The sequence below is a fragment of the Eleginops maclovinus genome, chromosome 11 (assembly GCF_036324505.1).
Source record: "Eleginops maclovinus isolate JMC-PN-2008 ecotype Puerto Natales chromosome 11, JC_Emac_rtc_rv5, whole genome shotgun sequence".
Classification (NCBI taxonomy): Eukaryota; Metazoa; Chordata; class Actinopteri; order Perciformes; family Eleginopidae; genus Eleginops; species Eleginops maclovinus.
In genome coordinates this window covers 10,207,856-10,225,972 of record NC_086359.1, presented here as the reverse complement: position 1 = coordinate 10,225,972, position 18,117 = coordinate 10,207,856, and the positions used below count along the sequence as shown (strand labels likewise).

Here is an 18,117-nt window from a genome sequence, read left to right as displayed (position 1 = left end):
TAATACAGACAACCGATGAAACAGACTATCGAAAACATGAGTATAAGCTTTTTGTTGACAGTAAAATAGGATATGCAAACGTTAGCATACTGACTGAATTAATTAGAAAAAACATTTTGTAAAACACAGTTTCCTACTTCTGCTTACAATAAAAGCAAGTTACACATCCTCTCTGAGAAGGTGTGTCCTGTTGCCACAGAGACGCGTCTCTTGGCAACATGGCGGTGAAGCGTGATTGCAGAAATGCTGCGTGTCCCGGTCCGGAACAAACACTTCGAAACATCAGAGATAGTTAGCAATGTACCATCCATCTTTTTACACTTTCCTCTGCCTTTTTTGTGCAACATACAAAAAGTGCTTTTAAACCACGGGAGATAAAGCACCTTTTTATCGGGACTACTTGCTGTAACAAACCCTGCTCTTTGTGAGTCAACAAAAAGTGGTGCTCAGCGTTGCACTCTTTACAATGTAATGGCCTTAAAGTCAAGAGGATTCATCTAAGAAGCAATCTATCGCTTGGCAGAAGAGTCTTCAGACTCACACATACTAATTAGCAGTGTGTGCCGACTACATCATGCCAGAAGACAAATACCGTAAGCTGCTGCAGCCGTCCAGGAGCTGCGACACTAAAAAGAAAACCAAGAGGAAGAAAAAGAAGAGAAAGAAAGCTACTACATCCTCAACTCCTCCAGGTAACTCAGGTAAATACACTTTGTTGTAAAAGCATTCAGGTCAATATTCCTACAAATAAAGACAAAAGTAACAACTCTGCATTAAAACCATTACACTTAATAAAGATTAGCATCTGAAAGTGTGCTGAAGTGAGAAGGCTTGGATCAATTTCATAACCAACAATTTTGGCTGTTGAAACTAAACTTGTGGTTTCCATTTTACATTTTTTAAAAACATTTTACAAACTGATGGGTTAATTTATTGAAGACTACATAATCAAAATATTAAGCAATAATGGAAGTAATAACTATATTGCTTTTCTGAATGGGACTTTTTGGTATTCCTAAACAACTGTATACTTTCAGAGACCTGTTGTACTTTATATCTTTAGAACACTAGGCATTGTTCAAATCAAGAGATAGATGTACAACAATATTATGATCCTTGAATAAGTTTAAAACACCAAACAGCATGGCTCACTCAGAGAACATCAAGTGTCACCTAGACTTATGAAGGCTCTGATAAGAGCAATTGAAATGAAAGTATTGTTATAATTGCCTTTATTAGAAGATCCTCTAGAAGCAGACAATTTACATACATAATAATACGCAAAATAAAAAGCCTTCAAATCTTTCTCACAGCATGCATTAAAATAATTCACAAAAGTGAGGACTGAACCAGGATCATTTGAACTGATCTTAATATGTCATCATGGCTTTGGCAATTCAATCTAAGGTCACTCTAATTGTTCACAATGTATAAGTATACAGATCATGTGGTGATGGTAGAAGATTCCCTAAAGGCTTGAAAAGGTCAACAGAGAATAGGCCTCCAGTGTAGCCTCCCCTCCCTGGCCTGTTACAGCTCATTACTGTAAACCAAGCCATTAGCCCTCCAACTCAAGAGGGAGTTGTTAGTAATATAAAACCTCAGCTTTGTTCTGCAGTCTGCATTAACCTCCATGTTTATTCTGCCTCCCTGCAGAGACCCCTCAGGCTGTATCGTTGCCCCCTGAGACCTCACCTGTATCCCTGCCGCCCCCACAGAGTCCTAGTCAGTCGCGTGCCCAGCTGCCCAAGCTTAAAACAACCAGCCACAAGGACGGAGAGCTGCTCACTGGCAGCGGCAGGAAGAGCAAAAAACACCCCAAAGACTCCCCGACCCTGCTGAGAGCGGGAGATAAAAACAGTGGCATTGGAGAGCTCTGCACCCAGGCCAGGGAGAGCCTGAGGTGGGACGGCGTGCTGGAAGACCCCCAGGCTGAGGAACAGAGGCTGGAGTTGTACAGGGCCAACAGGCGGCAGCGTTACATCACACACAGAGACGCTCTGTTAAAAGAAACTACCTTGAGAAAGACTTTTCTTACAGACAGCAGAGAAAAAAAAGGCTTTGACTGAAGGAGCGTTCTCTGCATTTAGCACTGACTGAATTAAAGAAGCAAGTGAGAGCCTCATGCCTTTTATTTTAAGGAACTTTGAAATACAGGTTAGCAGTTTTCTTTTTCGTCATTTAACATGGAGAGTGAGGAGTTGTTTAAAATAAATTGTCTTATGTTAACTACTCGATCATATTATCTAATAAAAACTATCTAATGTGCAATGCCCTGGATCCAGCCATAGGAAAACCACTCTCTCTTAAAACGTATTTAAAATTAAAAAGCAATCAAAGGATGATGCGGATACCTAAAATAAAAAAGAAAAACTCAAAAGTGAATCTTAAAATTAAAATATCGCTGCTGGACCAAAGATGGCAGAACATTCATGTTTCCCTGAGCAAATGAGATGCTCCAATGCTGATAAGTGATTGAAGAAGAGACAATATTGTTGTGCCTGAGATTTTTTTTTAATGCATAAACAATGTTTAACACAAGACAAAAGAGTTTAAATGAAAAGTACATTCCGGTTATGTTCAACGGGGCGTCAGGGTTCACTTTGAATTGATAACAAAGCAGTTGCTAACAAGAGGATTGGTATTCAGCATGAAGAGGTTGCTTAAGAGAACAAGGCTGATATGTTCCTTAATATGCTAAATTACTTATTAAAATGTGTTTGGATGCAAAATAAGGCTTAAATATTTCGCTGGTAAATACATTAACATTTTGAGTTGGTACTTCTACAGTATAATTCTGTAAATGCATTATATTAAAAAAAAAACTTAAAGTTTCAAATCTTTTACTTAAAACATAAGTACAAATTATGACCTGTTGGCCTCAAGTCTGCACCTGTTGAACCCTGGGGTTAACTGATGCATGCTGGAAACAGGAAGTTGAAATGTAGTCTAAAAGTGAATGTGGAGGTTCGAAGTAAAGACAGGGATAAACCAGCAGAGAGACAGAGAGGGAGAAACGCAGCATTTCTTTTGTGAAGGTTTTGTCACACTGCATTTGTGTTCTGTCTGTCAAAGGCCTTTTGTTCTCTGTTGGTGTGTTTTGTTACCGCTGCTTATTTCAGCATCTCTGCTTCAAAGAGATGGGCACTCGCCCTCTGTTTTCATAATCCCCCCTCAGACTCACTGACCTGACCACGTACACTGCCGCATTAAGGCCACTTGTGTTTATCCAGCAGCCAAGTAAAAGGCCTTTTATCGATAATACATTTCATTGATGTATAAGCGAACACTTAGTGAGGCATCTTGAATGTGATGTCTCTGGACTGTCACTGAAATACCCTCGCAGACCATGAAATAAAATAAAAACTCGAAAGAAATACTGTAATAACAACAAATTAAAAAAGAAAAAAAGATTATAAAATAAGTCCTAAAAGCTGCATCCATCTGAGGTATCTGTTGTTTGCATGGTGGAGTCCCCCTCACCTGACATATACAGTTTAAATCAAATACTTTAACACTGTGAATATAAACTTCACTGTGGGTTGTTGGATTGTATTTCTCTCCTGGTACAAACGCATGGATCCAGCTCTTCTTACTCTCTGTCCTTGGGGAGAGTGGTGCTGACAAAGAGACAGATGAATGACGTTCTGGCTACATGTCAACATTGTAAAGATGACGTGTTGAGAGGAAGAGGGGCGGATAGTGTGGAACGAGGCACCTGCAGCCAGCTCAGGTCATCTGATCTGTCAGACAAAGGAACAAAAAGAGACGACATTTTGAAAAGGTTGTCTTTCTTACTTTTCCCTACCCTGTTCCAGATTATAAACAGTGTTTTGTATTTGCTTAATCGTCATTTCTGTCTAATATTGCCATTTATTTGATTGTGTATTTTGATAGTGGGTGGTGCCTTACTTTTGTGAGTCAACATAACATAAAATGTCTGAAATTAATCTGTAGGTGTTCTGGTTTAAAATCACGTCAAACTATTCTATGGATGTCAGTTGTTGAGCTACAATTAAGGCCACAATGTGGCCTGCAACACACTCAGTGAGGCTTGTTTTTACGGATTGCTGGAAAGGTCTATTATTACTAAAGCAGCTGTTTGTAGCACCCTGTTAGCTCATGAGCTTTTCAGCAATCAAGGACGGTATAAAAAAACCAATACAAATATCCCTTTTAAAGAGTGATACACACATTTTGCCGCAACTTTTATTTTTGCCATTTGGAGGCAGTGGAAATTGTTTGATGTCCTTAAACATTACACAATGCTTCTATCGTCTTTGTTGGTTTTTCCGTCATTCAGATGATGGTATTATCCAAAGATGGAAAAAGAAAAGAAAGACTTTACATACTCAGCCTCTTCCCTCGTGATGACTTTTCCTGCTGCGAACCTCTCGGCTACTGCAGACACCGCAGGGTCATAGTTCAGGCTCACTGCTGCTATGACCTCATCATTCCTACAGGTTACATGTTTTTTGTTTATTAAACATATATTTGAACATAAATTCATTAAAGGAGTTGCATGTTTCTAATTACAGATGTTTTTTGTAAACGTCAGCAGCCTAACTTACTTCATGTACAATGCCAGGAACTTCTTATCTTCAAATTTTCCTTTTATTACAATGTCGGTGTATCCCTCCCCATAGCCTGTTCACAACCAGAAAAAAGAGTTACATTTCACACTGATAGGCAGATAAATCAGAAATGTGTACAGTGAATGCAACTCTTTATCTAAAGTAACTTATAAAACATTTGTCATGGCTTATTTAAGAGTCCAGTTAGTGAGTTAGAAGTTAATATAAAACATATTAAATAACTTTACATGATAATACTTGCCGACCTGCATATCGGATGGTTTTACCCAGTAGGACGGTCCAGTAGAAAGGAACTGAGTTGAGTTCAGTCGGTTTATCCAGCATGTTCAAAGCTGCTATCCTCCCTGAACAAGTATTTGTGACATATATGAGGGACACTGCAGCTGAATATGGTAAACATGTACTTATAGGCTACATATCATCATAAAACTCCCCCAGTTGGATAAATATATAAAGACAATTATTGTTTGTATTACAACAATTGTATGTTTGAGTATGCAAATAAGGTTTTATCTTTGGAGAAATAGACATCAAACAACAACATTACTCGATATGCCTACTTCCACCTCCGCAATATTAACCGTCTCCTCCCGTCACTCACACCCGACAGCACTGCAATTCTCATCCACACCCTCGTTACATCCCGTATTGATTATTGCAACTCCATCCTCTCTGGTCTTCCTCAAAAATCTCTGCGTAAGCTCCAACTGATCCAAAACTCAGCAGCCCGTATCATCACTAGAACTCCTTCCATGGATCATATCACTCCAGTTCTTCTACAACTCCATTGGCTCCCCGTTAAATACCGCATCGACTTTCAAATGTTGCTCCTCCCCTTCAAGGCCGTTCACACTCTTGCACCTCCATATCTCTCTGAATTCCTTCACACCTACACTCCCTCTCGTGCTCTCCGATCTCCTTCCAACTCACTGTACCTTCTGCCCGTTTGACCACCATGGGGTCAAGAGCCTTCAGCCACTCTGCCCCCGTCTCTGGAACTCTCTCCCACAAGAAATCCGCAATATGGTCTCACTCTCAACCTTCAAATCCTGCCTGAAAACCCACCTTTTTAAACTGGCCTACTCTGTGCCATAATTACTCTAAACTGATTTTTTGTTTTAAGTCTTTTTTTTTTTTAAAGTCTTGAATTACCGTTTGACCTTCTTTGTTGCTTGTTTTTAATTATGCTCTGTAAGGTGTCCGTGAGAGCTTTGAAAGGCGCCCATAAATAAAATGAATTATTATTATTATTATTATTATCAAACAGGCATTTAGGATAAAAAAACTCAAACTCAAATTAAATAAACAATGCTCATGCCAGTATTGTCTCGCCTTGGAATTAAAACCAGACAACATATTGTCTATTTTATGTCTGACTGTAGGTTAGATATACTCTGAAGTTAAAGTCAGTCTTCTAAGACTTGGCAACAACATTAACGTTTTTTCCATATTACCGTGTGCTTGTGCCATCTGCCAGTGTCCGATGTTGACCATGCGGTTTTTGGCCATCGCCAGAGGGAAGGTGGCCAGGTCACCACCACAGTACACACTGGGGATGTTGGTGCGCATGTTCTGCAGGTGGGGATACAGACAGGGGTTTTATGGTTAATATTGCACAATATACTGATTTATGTGAGGAAACACACTTTAATTAGCACTTCTGTTATGTTTGAGGTCCTGTGACCGAAAGTGTGTTTGGGCCAGATATACAAACAAAAGAGATGAGGAAAATTGTTTTTATTTTGCAGGATGATAATGGAACCTAAATGTCAATAATTAGTGTAACTTCCCGTATATGAGCATACGCTTGTAGTTTGACTATTGTGTAAAATGTGAAAAACAATAAATCTTACATTTCTGAATTATTTTGTCCAATGCCTGGCACTAATACCAAACATACTTATTTATTCATGTCATTTTAAACATATTCTTGAAATACAATATGAAAGAAAAATCTACCAAAAACTCATAGGTACCTCTCACAGTGAGAAAGTAAATCTCTCTCGATACAAAAATATATTTATGAAGAAATAATAGGTTATCAGCTGACCTTGTCGACTGTCACAAAGTTTTTTGGGTCCAGCCGTATTTTGCTGCTCAGCAGAAACTCAGAATTCGCTTTGATGCCTAATGAAAAAAGAAAGAGAAAAGACAAGTGTTTTTTTAGGAATACTGTTGGTGTTGTTGAGCAGTTTATTGCTCTGACAAGTTAAATCTATCATAAAATAAAAATACAATTTGAACCAGTACAGCCTAATCATTTTATTGAGGAAAAATGTGATACATTTGGGAACACTTTGAAATACACTTTCTGGTAGACGGTAAAAAAAAAGAAGAGAGATATCACTAAATATCTGTCCTGTAAATATGAAGCTACAGCCAGCTAGCTTAGCTTAGCAACTTAAAAGGACACAGAGGAAATCAGCTAGCCTGGCTCTAACAAAATCTGCCTAGCAGCACCCCAAATCACTGTTTTTATATGCAGTCCAGTAAAGTCTGATTGATTGTTTAAGACGTTATAAGAGACGTTTATAAAGGTAAAATCACATAAATGTCTGCAATGCACTTACCAATACCAACAATCAATACATCTGCCGGAATAACTTTTCCACTTTTAAGCACAACCTCCTTCACCTTGAGAAAGAAAGGACGATGAAACAGAGGAGAGAAAGAACCAACATGTATATTTTCATAATAAATGTAATGATGTTGGAGAATGAATTTGGAGTGATAAAAGAAATGTGTACTATTCCACTTTACCTTGCCATCCACACCTTTGATCTCCGTCACATTATCATTCATGTAGAACTTCACATTTTTCTCTGACAGCATCTGCAGGAACAACAACAGTTAAAATGACAAGTAGCTGAAAATAGAAGTATTGAAGTAATGTGAGGATACAATATCTTACTATCATGGTGACTTTGCCAACTTCCCGTCCCAGTGTGTTCTGGTACGGCAGCTCACTGCTGCCGACCACTGTGATACTGGAGGCTTTGTTAATTAAATAAGATGCAACTTCCATACCTGGAAAAATTAATGAAGGCGGCAGTAGAGAATATCAGGACTTGGGAGAATATTAAAATGAAACCCCAAAAAATAACAAAAAACTGATTTGTTGTTGTAAAAATATGTAACAGCATATTTTGCACACTGCCAACACAGTACCGACAAAAGAAGTTCCCACGAGGACGACGTTGTGACCCAGACAGGCTGCGTGTATTTGCCGAGCGTCCTCTGGTGTCTCTAGCATCTTGATGTTGTCCAACTTCATGCCAGGCACAGCCAGACTCTTCGCTCTAAAGGAAAAGGCAATTAATCTGATTATAAGCAGCACAGGGCAGGGTAGAGGCGCTGCAGCAATGACCAATTCATACACTGTATATAGGAATACCACTGCTGTTACTCATCAAGTGATTTAAATCTTTTGACCCAAATCGTTGCAGTCAGAGAAATTTTGGCCTGAGAACCATCCATTTGAGAAGGTAATTAGTAGGTGAGAAGAGGGAGAGGAGTATAGTGGGAGAAACCGTGAGATCAAATGTTGAAATCTTTTGCTGTTAGTATTTGTTAGTTTAGTTTTTTCTCATTTTTTCTCATTTGCACATGATCACATCACATGATTACCAGTGTTCATGAAAAAAGTATAGACTACATTTTTTTTAAAAATGATCCACATGTTTTTTAGGTTGATTAGGAGAATCTTGTTGGACTACGATCATTTCTAAAAGTGATCTTCGATTATAATTCTCTTGCAAAACGGTCTAACTTTAAGGAAGTCTGTAAGATGGATATTTCAATCATTATTGCTTTCAGAAGTTTTTTGGGGGACAAAAATCTGGTAATTAATGATGTAAAAGGTGTATGTGTGTGTGTGTGTGTGTGTGTGTGTGTGTGTGTGTGTGTGTGTGTGTGTGTGTGTGTGTGTGTGTGTGTGTGTGTGTGTGTGTGTGTGTACCTGCAGCCTGTTGAGATGAGGAGCTGGTCATAGCTCTGGACTAAACCATCATCAAATGTGACTGTCTTCTTGTCTGTGTCCAGTGACACTGCCTGTAATTTATGTACAGATCAAAATACCACCAGTACTGAGGGTAGACTGTATTTGGTCGATTAACAATCAACTGAACCAAATGATTATTTAGACAGACAGGAAATAGAAAATGAACTCACTTCTTTCCTGAGCCACACTTCGATGTCGTATTGATGGTAGAACTCCATCTTCCTCAGCAGAATACTGTCACTCTGCACATTCATTACCTGTAACAAGAATAGTGATGGTAGTTGATTAATAACATACATTCATCACTTAAATGTTGGTGTTTGTCTCGTGTCATTCACTCTGCATCACCTTGCTGAGTCGTGTTTTGTCGTAAGGTAAAAGTTCGTCTCTGGTGACCATGATGATTCTGCCTCCAAAGTGTTCCTGCCGCAGAGTCTCAGCGCAGATCAGTGACGCAGCTCCTGCACTTACAGAGTCAAAACACCATCACACACTGAGAACAGTTCTGTTTTATTCTGTAACTTACTAACAACATTTCAAATACAACAATTATTATTCAGAGATGATTTTTTTGTAGAAAATAAAAACTGGTAAAAAAAAAACAACATATATATATATGCAGTGTTTTAAAGTTTGAATAATTCAAAAACAAAAGTTTATATTCATTGTTTAAAACCACAATACTAATGAAACCCTCTGAAATGTCTGAACCATTAATGGGTTAAAACATTAGTATTGGGGTATTTTAAAATGAATATACACAATTTGTATTTGCAAAAGATTTTAATTATGACCAGTTTTCGTTTCCTGCTAATCAATTCGCTAAAAAAATGTGTCAAATAGTTTATAGAATAAAACACAAATGTAAATGTTAGTCAAAGACATACCTAACACATGAGTAAAACCAGATAAATGGATAATTTTACAGTAGTGTATAAATTATTTTCCAGAGCTGTATTAACAATAAGAGTGGTCCACACTCACCTCCTCCCAGCAACAGCACAGTGTGATTAACTCCTGGTACTAAAGCCCCCATACTCTTTACTCTTTTTTCCTGCCTGAGGGTCTGACACATGTAGAAAACACAACATAAAGTCATCAATGGGGATACTTAGACAGTGTTGGGCAAGTTACTTCCAAAATGTAATACAGTACATATGACTTATTACTGTCTTTTTAATGTAATAAATTACATTACATTATTACTGTCTCTGAACTGTAATGCGTTACTTTGAGTTACTTTCACCAAAATAACCGCAAAAGTATGGCTTTTAATGCTAAAATGTAGTTTAAAAATAGCTAGAAATTAAACTAACACTCCGTTTAAGTGGGCTAAATAAGATTTGATACGGGTAACATCACGTCCGTGTTTGGTGTGCATAACATGTGAGTGGAGCCTCCGCACCGCCCAGTAACCTAATGTATGAACGAGTCTCTCTGGCAACGTAAGCTCACCTTGTCACTGGTGTGTTAACGGGGATTTTGCTGACAAGCTTTCTAAAAGCCGGCGTTTCCACAGAAGACAGAGGCTGCATATCTTCAACACTCTGCCACGAGTCTCTTAACTTCTCGGGGTTCAAGCAGCAGAGCAGACCGAGAGAAAGTTAACGTCTGTTGCTTTGGCCTGCGCGCGCTCCTGTCTTTTTCATTTCATTTCTTTTCTTTTCTTTTCTCCGAGCCTTCAACTCTCCATTGCGAGCAAGAAGCTCTCAATCGCGAATCTTTTTCTGCGGTCATCTTAACCAATAGTTAACAGGCTTACTGAGTTGCTATTCTACCTGCACAATTGTTTCTCTGGTGTCGGAATGTCTCGCGATGTTTGTGAATTCTTAAACCCAAACACCACATAATTTCGGGTTAAAATGTGTTGTAACTGCGTAACTGAGAATTGTAACGGGTATTATATTACCCAAATTACACAAGTAATGCATTAAATGACTGCGTTACAGCAAAATATGTTTGTAACGCGTTACACCCAACACTGCAAATAAAAAGGGTGAAAAGTATAAAGGATGTGTTGTTATTCACCCACAAAAGATCTCAAATATGGAGGAATGTTTTACATATCTAAGTGGAAATACAGTTTATTATTAAATTCAAAAGGTATTGAAAACAATAAAACCAAAATCCAATGGATGATGATGCAACTAAATGTCTTTCTGTACTCTTTACTACACCAGGCAATTTAAAGAATGAACGCCTGTAATACACCATTTATAATACAATTCCTAGGGGTAAATTCAGACGATCGTTCACATCACGTTATTACATGTTGACTATTATCTGGGAATTTAACTTAAACACACTATCCAAATAGCCATGTTACAAATAACCGAAATCTTCTTTTCTTTTTAAATATGATTTCAGATGCGAAACAAGATAATGCAAGGCCAAGTTCTTAATGAGATGTATACAGATTTGTGAATAACCTAAAGAAAAGGCTTGTTGCATTCATACAGCCACATGTGGATCCAAGCAAGTGAACGTCAGTCAAACTTGATAAAGATGGCTGCTGACACTACTTGAGTTTTCTGTGACTGTCCCTCATCCTACATGTGACTGTAGAACCGTAAGTAGCTTAAATCTTCTGTTTTGGGTTTGCCTTGATAAAATATGTTTCAAAGAAAAATATTTGTTTCAGAGTGACAGTAAGATGTGAAGTTTGACGTCTTCATTTCCTTGTTTATCGGGTTCCCTCAAACCATGGTGCATTTAGGTGCTTTTGAAAGATCTGAATTTCAAGCATCATGTTATTGTAAACTGACATCGGATCTTTTGAATTTGAACTAACTAGGCCTAATTTAGGTTTGTTGATCTCGTCTTATTCCTAGCATATGTCCAACTCGCTTAACTTGAGTTTAGAGTGTTTTTTAGTTTTTGTTGCAAAATCATCTGGAAAAGTAAAAAAACAACTTAAATATCTTTTTCGGGAGCAGAGTCATTACCAGAGTTGGCTCGAGTTGGTATAGCAGCTGATGGTTTAAAATGTTTTGACTTGCACTATTATCACATGCAAAAGTAATTCAGGATAACACACTATTACTAGCATTCACAACCCCATATCATGATGTGCTCAATGGATAAAGTAAAGTCATTTTCAGAAGCACCTACACATCAACTGAAAGAGAAGAGTATACCTACTTACCTTTTTGTTAATAGTCACGTATACTTTTTTGTTTTGAATTTTGACCTTTAAAAAAAGGAAAAAATAGATGTTGTATTTACATTTAAAAGACAACTAATAGGTGCTATATGTCTGTGTGGTTTGTACCTTGTGGCAGGGTAAACAGTCCATGCCGGGGAACTCCTCCAGGTCCCCTGTATGGATGTTAAAACAGGCTCCATGCCACGGGCAGCGCACTGTGTTACCTGAAATAAATCCTGAACACATGACAGTGAGGAACAAAAGCATTATTGTATAGATACATTTCTTAAAAATAGAATAAAATACAAATCATAAAAAAACACATAGAAAAGTAGAGAAGAAAATACAGAATAAATTTGAATGTGCTCTCATATACCAATCTACTAACAGAAACATATAAGCATAGTGTACTACATGTGTAAAACATGTGTGCAAAGCTTTTAATTAAAAGTAAAATATATATTCTGTAAAGTAAAATGTATAATGTTAAAACAAATTATTAATATGCAACAAGTGTGTAAATGCTGTATTTTGTAGACTATGGCTTTACATAAAACAGTTGTATCTGTCTAAATGGCAACATATAGCTCCCAAAGATGAAAGCATCCCATCCTCAAAGAGTGTGAATCAATAGATCTAAATCTATGTGGATGTGCCTCTTTACCTTTGCTGAGTGGAGCTCCATAGTGTGTACACTGGTGACCAATGGCACTGTATCTGCCTTCACTGCGTGTCAACAGCACACTGTGATTTCCCACATCCACCTCCATCATCCTGAGGAAACACACACACACACACACACACACACACACACACACACACACACACACACACACACACACACACACACACACACACACACACACACACACACACACACACACACACACACACATGCTTAAGGTACAGTTTCCTGCTGAAACGTCTTTCTATTGAGTATGAATTTGAATGCAGGAGGTACTTTTTAAGTTAAAGATGTGAGCCATTTTATTTCATATATGTGTGTGTGTGTGTGTGTGTGTGTGTGTGTGTGTGTGTGTGTGTGTGTGTGTGTGTGTGTGTGTGTGTGTGTGTGTGTGTGTGTGTGTGTGTGTGTGTGTGTGTGTGTGTGAGAGAATAAAAACAGGTTTTCTCCTCCTTACTGTCCATCTTTAAGGTCTGACTCTAGACACACCACCTCCGTCAGCTCCTCTGATGAGTCCTCTGGATCAGAGTCCGGAAGCTTTTCGCGGGCTGCTAACACACACATGTATGAATACACACACACACACACGAGGGCACACACATTTCTAAGAAGTTTTAACCACCTACAGTTTTAAATGTAGTTTTTCCTTGATAAAGGTCATTACTTTCATTTCAGACACCCAGTGATAAAACTGCTGTTAAATTAAGTAAAAGATTGATAAAAAACAGCTGACTGTTAGTAAATAAATATTGAGTTTACTCACGTGTTTTGTTCCCAGACATATCTCTGATTCAGCGGTCACTCCGCAAAGAAACACAAACCTCCAGAAAAATACACAGTGAGTCAGATGCTCTGTTCAGAGGGGTTTTTCTTTTGCATCAGTCCAATTTGTTTCTTGCACATCAGCTCAATGATGGGATAGTAGAAGTCCGTTTCCACGGCAACCGGTCCATCCCCAACCATCATCCCTTGATCCTGGAAGACAAAGTGAAAAAATGGACGTTTCGGGGGGGTGGGGGGTGGGGTTTGATAGCCTAAGACGAGCAAAAATCAAGCAAAAGGTAACTTTTGGGACTCCGGTGAAAGAACAGTTGGTGTGATGTCAGTGGTCATGTTCAGCCCCGTTGTTGTTGCAGAAAAAGGCAATGCTGGTGCTTTGTGTGTCACAGCGGCAGTAAAGAGAAAGGCTGACGAGGCAGCCGATTCTGAATGGACGGGCAACAAAGCACAACTGACAAAACCAGAGGTAGCCGAGTGTCATTCACACACCGTTTCAAGATTCATTACTGCAAAGCTCAAGATTTAAAATGATTCACTTTAATTAAATGCTTAAAGCTTGAGAGTATTACTGTGCAATGGTAGAAGAAGCATCATAGAATACGATATATTCACTTCCTGTTTCTAAAGTTAAAAGTAACATCAAACTATGAAGAACCCAAAGTAAAAGCACCCATTTTGCCAATTGACCCATTTTGGGAAAATGTATAATTTATTATTAATAAATAATATTAATGCATTATAGTTCAACTCACTTGATAATGGTGATTTGATTACTTAATTTAATCGTGGTTATTGTGAATTTCCTCTCAAAAATCGATGGAGTCTTTTTATTTTATATTTTTGTTTAATTTTTTATATTTTGTGTAATTAATCTGAGTAGAAGTAACTAAAGTTGTCAAATAAATATTATAGAATACCAGGTGAAATACTTGCCTCTGACTTAGAATAAAATACATAAATCCCAAAATAAGAAGGGGAACAGTACCTAAGTTATGCTGTCACAGGTCCCTTAGTTCATTTTCTTAAGTGCAACTGATAAGTAAAATGTATATACATAGAAAAGTGTGAGTTACTTTTACTGGATGATAGTTGTAACTAAAGAGCAGTTCTAAGTAATTATTCACAATCAACAATATTGATTGTGACATTTGGCATTTAACAGTGAGGCTGTAATTCTTGTGTAAATGAGTATTAATAGAAAATCCCCCTGGGCCTCCACCTCCCAAACCCTATTTGAGTCCTTGTTCAGGTCCTGTTCAGTCTTTGGTTTTCTGCAGTTTGAAAGCCTGCATGTGATATTCCCTGTATCTCCCAGGTGACTGCACCAGATGCATTAATGAGTAAGTTATAGAAAGCTTTTACAGTTATTGCAGTGCCTTTGTTTTATGGTCTATTAGACTACTGTCAGACCTTTTGAATGACAATATGCAGAGAGGTTATTGTGTTTTATTCCTGATGACTCCAACAGTATGCTGCCCAAACCCTGAACAGTGGAAACCTTTTGAAAATACACAAAACTGTTTAATTGTTTTCAGTTTCTAAAATAATTACACTTTAGTCACGTTTCTACGATTTGGGTTTTGTCTAACTGTTATATTGCCTTACTTGTTTTCACCTGTGACTTTTAAATCTATTTTGAACCTTTTCTCACATGGTTGTAACCGGTTGCAGAAATGGCCTTTGACATATGGACACCTGTTTCCTTTTTTTATCTTTTTGAGTTTATGGGTTTTGTTGTCCCAGGGAGCGAATTGTGCCTTGATGTCAGCGATCAGATTGTCACTTGAAGTGAGGTGAGGAATGTGTGTTAAAGGGCAGCATGTGTATGTGTGAAACACTTCAGTAACTTGATTCTATCTTTCTCCAAAGTGTGTTGCAGCTGAAATATGCCCTGAACACACGAGGGCCTGGGATTTTAAGTGAACTATATACTCCAAGTTCTCTGTTATGGATTTGAAGTCAACACTTCTGGTTGTCGGAGGATCTGCTTGTTCTTTCAAACTGCTGAACACGGTCCTGAGATTCCTGCCAACACCGGAGCAGGCGCTCAAGAAGTCCTGGAGGTGGAGGAACATCAGCACTTCTTTAGCTCACAGCTCACTGAGTGGAGCATGGGCTCTTTTATGGTGAGTACAGACACAGTTATAGGTGTTGGAGCTGTCAATAGTTTGTATTCATGTGGTTTCTCTCTGACTATGCAGTTTCTACCTTCAACCTCAGTTGTTGGAGGACCTGATCTCCCATCACTCCTTACTCTCTCACAGTCTTGTAGCAGCATCTACAGGTGACAAAACACACAAATATTCACACGTTCACACTAGAAGACAATTGCGCTTTAAACTCAAGTAATTTCACCTAATGAGAATTAAAACGGAAAGGAAATCCACAATTTATTTTCAGTGTGCGATGCTGTATTCAGCCTAAATATATTTAATTATTTCTGTTTTATTACAATATATTTATTATCATTGTCATTCTTTTTCTGATTCTCTGTACACACTTCTCAATTATGAATGGAAACTCTATTTCAATGTGACTTTCTGAATAAACAAAGTAATTTACCAAAAGATAATTGACCTCACTACAAATCATTTGCTGATCACACCAGGTCCCGAATGTTAAAAAGTAAGAAAATATAAGTGTGGAAATGATATATATAAAAAAAATGTCACCCATCTAAACCTCATTTCTGTACGATTTAAAAATACAGTATGAACAAAGCTCAAACTAAAAAGAGAATAATTTTGACATTTCATGGTGTTTTGTGAATGAATGTAAAGGTGATGCAACTCAAATGCTTTCTCCTCTCTTAGGTTATTTTATCCATGACTTCTTGGATGTCGCCTTGAATCAGTCATATAAACAGTCCTGGGAGGTGCTCCTCCACCACTCCATGGTACTGAACTTTACACCTTGTGTGTTTTTGCTTATGTGTGTAAAGTAAAAGTACAATTTATGATATTTGTGATAACGCTGAGGTCAGTGAGTGAAATCGCACAGTCATCTTTCAGCACTGTTTGAAGCTGCAGGTGTTCAGCCTTGATCTGTGTGACAGTTTAATCTCAGAGGCAGCAGAGGTCACAACCTGATTCACCTGCAGCAGGAAAACCACCCACTGCTTTATTGTGTGTGTGACTTCAGTGTCACAACATTGTTTTGTGTGTGTGTGTGTGTGTGTGTGTGTGTGTGTGTGTGTGTGTGTGTGTGTGTGTGTGTGTGTGTGTGTGTGTGTGTGTGTGTGTGTGTGTGTGTGTGTGTGTGTGTGTGTGTGTGTGTGTGTGTGTGTGTGTGTTGATTATGTCTTCCTTTGCAGTGCAGCTCTTTTAATTAGCTATATTTATGAGGAGAGGAAGTAAAGAGTTTATCTCTACGTCCTAATAACCACTTATTATTTACAGTTCAAGGTTTGCTGCAAGTGTTTCTGTTTCTGATAAGTCATAGGACTTTATGGTTTCCAAAAACTAAATTCTAAAAAGTCTTGGTTACACAACAAAATGCAGTTGTAACAGATTTTTAAATGTTCAATGTCAGAGGACTTTCTGATGAACTATAGAGATAAAATATGAAGCCAACCTGTAACATGTCATTCTAAATTATTATTACAATGACGAATTAATTAGCTATTGACTTTTAAAATAAACATTATTACACACTCCAAACTATTTAAATACATTTCAAAACACTCTTAAACAAAGAACAAAAATCTGCAGAACTAAAACTGAACTCAAGAAACCCTGATTTCTCTTAGTAAAGTTAGTGTGTAGTTAAAGTTTTGCTGCATGCCTCTTATTGTGTGTCTTTGTTCTCAGGTGCTTTCCTGTTTCAGTTTGGCTCTGACGTCCCGCCTCTATGTCGGTTACTCTGTGGTGTCATTGCTGGTTGAGATCAACTCAGTCTTCCTTCACCTCCGACAGCTCCTTCTCCTGTCAGGACGGAAGAACAGGACAGATACAACGACCCCTCGCCCGTCTGTGACCTACAGCGTGATCAGCTGGCTCAACCTGGCATCGTAAGTGCTGCAGTAAATCACCTCTGCTGGTTTCCCTTTTTTTTTGCAAAAGCAGATATTTGCCTTGGGTTTGCATGTATTAAGTCTACTATTAAAAATACTACATTAAAACTAAATACACCCAAAAACTCAAATTTAAGGAGGCTACAGACGGGCTCTAACGTAACATAACCTCAGCTGCCTTTCAGCACCCCAAAGAGCACAGATTTACAGGTAATGTTGTTTATTTAAAGTATTTGTTAAAAAAGGTCTTATCAGCTTCTTTCTGTCTCCCTGCAGGTTGTTTGTGTTTCGTGTCTGCACATTGGGTTGGATGACCCACTGGCTGGTAGCTCACAGTGAACTTTTGCCTCGCTTCGCCCTGATGATGGGGACAACGGGCCTGAGCCTCATCTCCATCATGAACGTGGTGCTGCTGTACAGACTGATCAGGGCCGACTTTATCAGCAACACACACAACACCAGCAGGGGCCTTTAGAGGGAGCCAGTTCCTCTGATCCAAAATGACTCCATTGGCCCAGTTTTCTATCTAATGACGGGCCTGACCACAGACTTATTATGTTCTTACTTATAATGTTTGTCATTATAGTAAAAAGTAAAGTGGAATTAGACATAAAAAATAATCACACAAGAGCTGCTTTTAGCTCGACTGTAGATTCAAAAACAAATGATGCCTAAAATGTTGACTTTAAGAATTTTTCATCAAATTTTATTACATAACATTTAATGTGATGTTTTTCTATCATGTTGAGTGTGGATTAAATAAAACACTAAATAACTTGGATTTAATTTACAATCTATTTTTTGTTAACATTTGGTTTACTGAGGATATTTATGTTGTATTTAATAGTCTCTTGACTTGAGTTACCTTAAATATTGCTTCATTATTTACTGTGTCATTCC

At 38.1% G+C, this 18,117-nt stretch overlaps 3 protein-coding genes across 9 annotated transcripts; 2 read left to right on the top strand and 1 right to left on the bottom strand.

Moving 5' to 3' along the window:
- Nucleotides 1–192: 192 nt before the first annotated feature.
- liat1 (ligand of ATE1) lies at nt 193–3,016 on the top strand. Of its 2 annotated transcripts, none has more exons than XM_063896255.1 (2): nt 193–692; nt 1,657–3,016. In XM_063896255.1, the coding sequence occupies exons 1-2, from the start codon at nt 575–577 to the stop codon at nt 2,067–2,069; spliced, it is 531 nt and encodes a 176-aa protein (XP_063752325.1). In that variant the 5' UTR covers nt 193–574; the 3' UTR covers nt 2,070–3,016. The 2 variants fall into 2 exon arrangements, with proteins under 2 accessions (XP_063752325.1, XP_063752324.1); XM_063896254.1 differs by having other exon boundaries at nt 193–701.
- LOC134872811 (apoptosis-inducing factor 3-like) lies at nt 2,499–13,386 on the bottom strand. 3 transcript variants are annotated; one of them, XM_063896247.1, is made up of 19 exons: nt 13,189–13,386; nt 12,883–12,973; nt 12,405–12,514; nt 11,867–11,976; nt 11,741–11,785; nt 9,580–9,661; nt 8,944–9,056; nt 8,766–8,852; nt 8,554–8,645; nt 7,764–7,894; nt 7,507–7,622; nt 7,356–7,427; nt 7,166–7,229; nt 6,646–6,722; nt 6,050–6,167; nt 4,823–4,939; nt 4,572–4,647; nt 4,353–4,457; nt 2,499–3,743 (listed from the first exon to the last, which is right to left on the bottom strand). In XM_063896247.1, exons 1-19 carry the CDS (start codon nt 13,205–13,207, stop codon nt 3,659–3,661), a joined length of 1,710 nt encoding a protein of 569 aa, XP_063752317.1. In that variant the 5' UTR covers nt 13,208–13,386; the 3' UTR covers nt 2,499–3,658. The 3 variants fall into 3 exon arrangements, with proteins under 3 accessions (XP_063752317.1, XP_063752319.1, XP_063752318.1); XM_063896249.1 differs by having other exon boundaries at nt 2,499–3,738; XM_063896248.1 differs by having other exon boundaries at nt 4,841–4,939.
- On the top strand, nt 11,037–18,003 carry LOC134872813 (TLC domain-containing protein 2-like). Of its 4 annotated transcripts, none has more exons than XM_063896251.1 (8): nt 11,098–11,164; nt 13,562–13,671; nt 14,949–14,998; nt 15,075–15,331; nt 15,407–15,489; nt 16,019–16,101; nt 17,015–17,214; nt 17,494–18,003. In XM_063896251.1, the coding sequence occupies exons 4-8, from the start codon at nt 15,153–15,155 to the stop codon at nt 17,690–17,692; spliced, it is 744 nt and encodes a 247-aa protein (XP_063752321.1). In that variant the 5' UTR covers nt 11,098–11,164; nt 13,562–13,671; nt 14,949–14,998; nt 15,075–15,152; the 3' UTR covers nt 17,693–18,003. The 4 variants fall into 4 exon arrangements, with proteins under 4 accessions (XP_063752322.1, XP_063752321.1, XP_063752320.1 ...); XM_063896250.1 differs by having other exon boundaries at nt 11,099–11,164; nt 14,927–14,998; XM_063896252.1 differs by lacking the exons at nt 13,562–13,671; nt 14,949–14,998 and having other exon boundaries at nt 11,037–11,164.
- The last annotated feature ends 114 nt before the right edge of the window (nt 18,004–18,117 follow it).

Bases quoted from the DNA above. Each gene is read 5' to 3' on its own strand.
- liat1 (XM_063896254.1), top strand. From the start codon at position 575: ATGCCAGAAGACAAATACCGTAAGCTGCTGCAGCCGTCCAGGAGCTGC. The intron at 702-1,656 runs GTAAATACACTT...GCCTCCCTGCAG, and splicing joins AACTCCTCCAGGTAACTCAG to AGACCCCTCAGGCTGTATCG.
- LOC134872811 (XM_063896247.1), bottom strand. The intron at 11,977-12,404 runs GTAAAGAGGCAC...TCATGTGTTCAG, and splicing joins TGGAGCTCCACTCAGCAAAG to GATTTATTTCAGGTAACACA. The intron at 6,168-6,645 runs GTCAGCTGATAA...CCCCACCTGCAG, and splicing joins ACTTTGTGACAGTCGACAAG to AACATGCGCACCAACATCCC.
- LOC134872813 (XM_063896252.1), top strand. From the start codon at position 15,153: ATGGATTTGAAGTCAACACTTCTGGTTGTCGGAGGATCTGCTTGTTCT. The intron at 15,332-15,406 runs GTGAGTACAGAC...CTGACTATGCAG, and splicing joins GGAGCATGGGCTCTTTTATG to TTTCTACCTTCAACCTCAGT. The intron at 16,102-17,014 runs GTACTGAACTTT...CTTTGTTCTCAG, and splicing joins TGCTCCTCCACCACTCCATG to GTGCTTTCCTGTTTCAGTTT.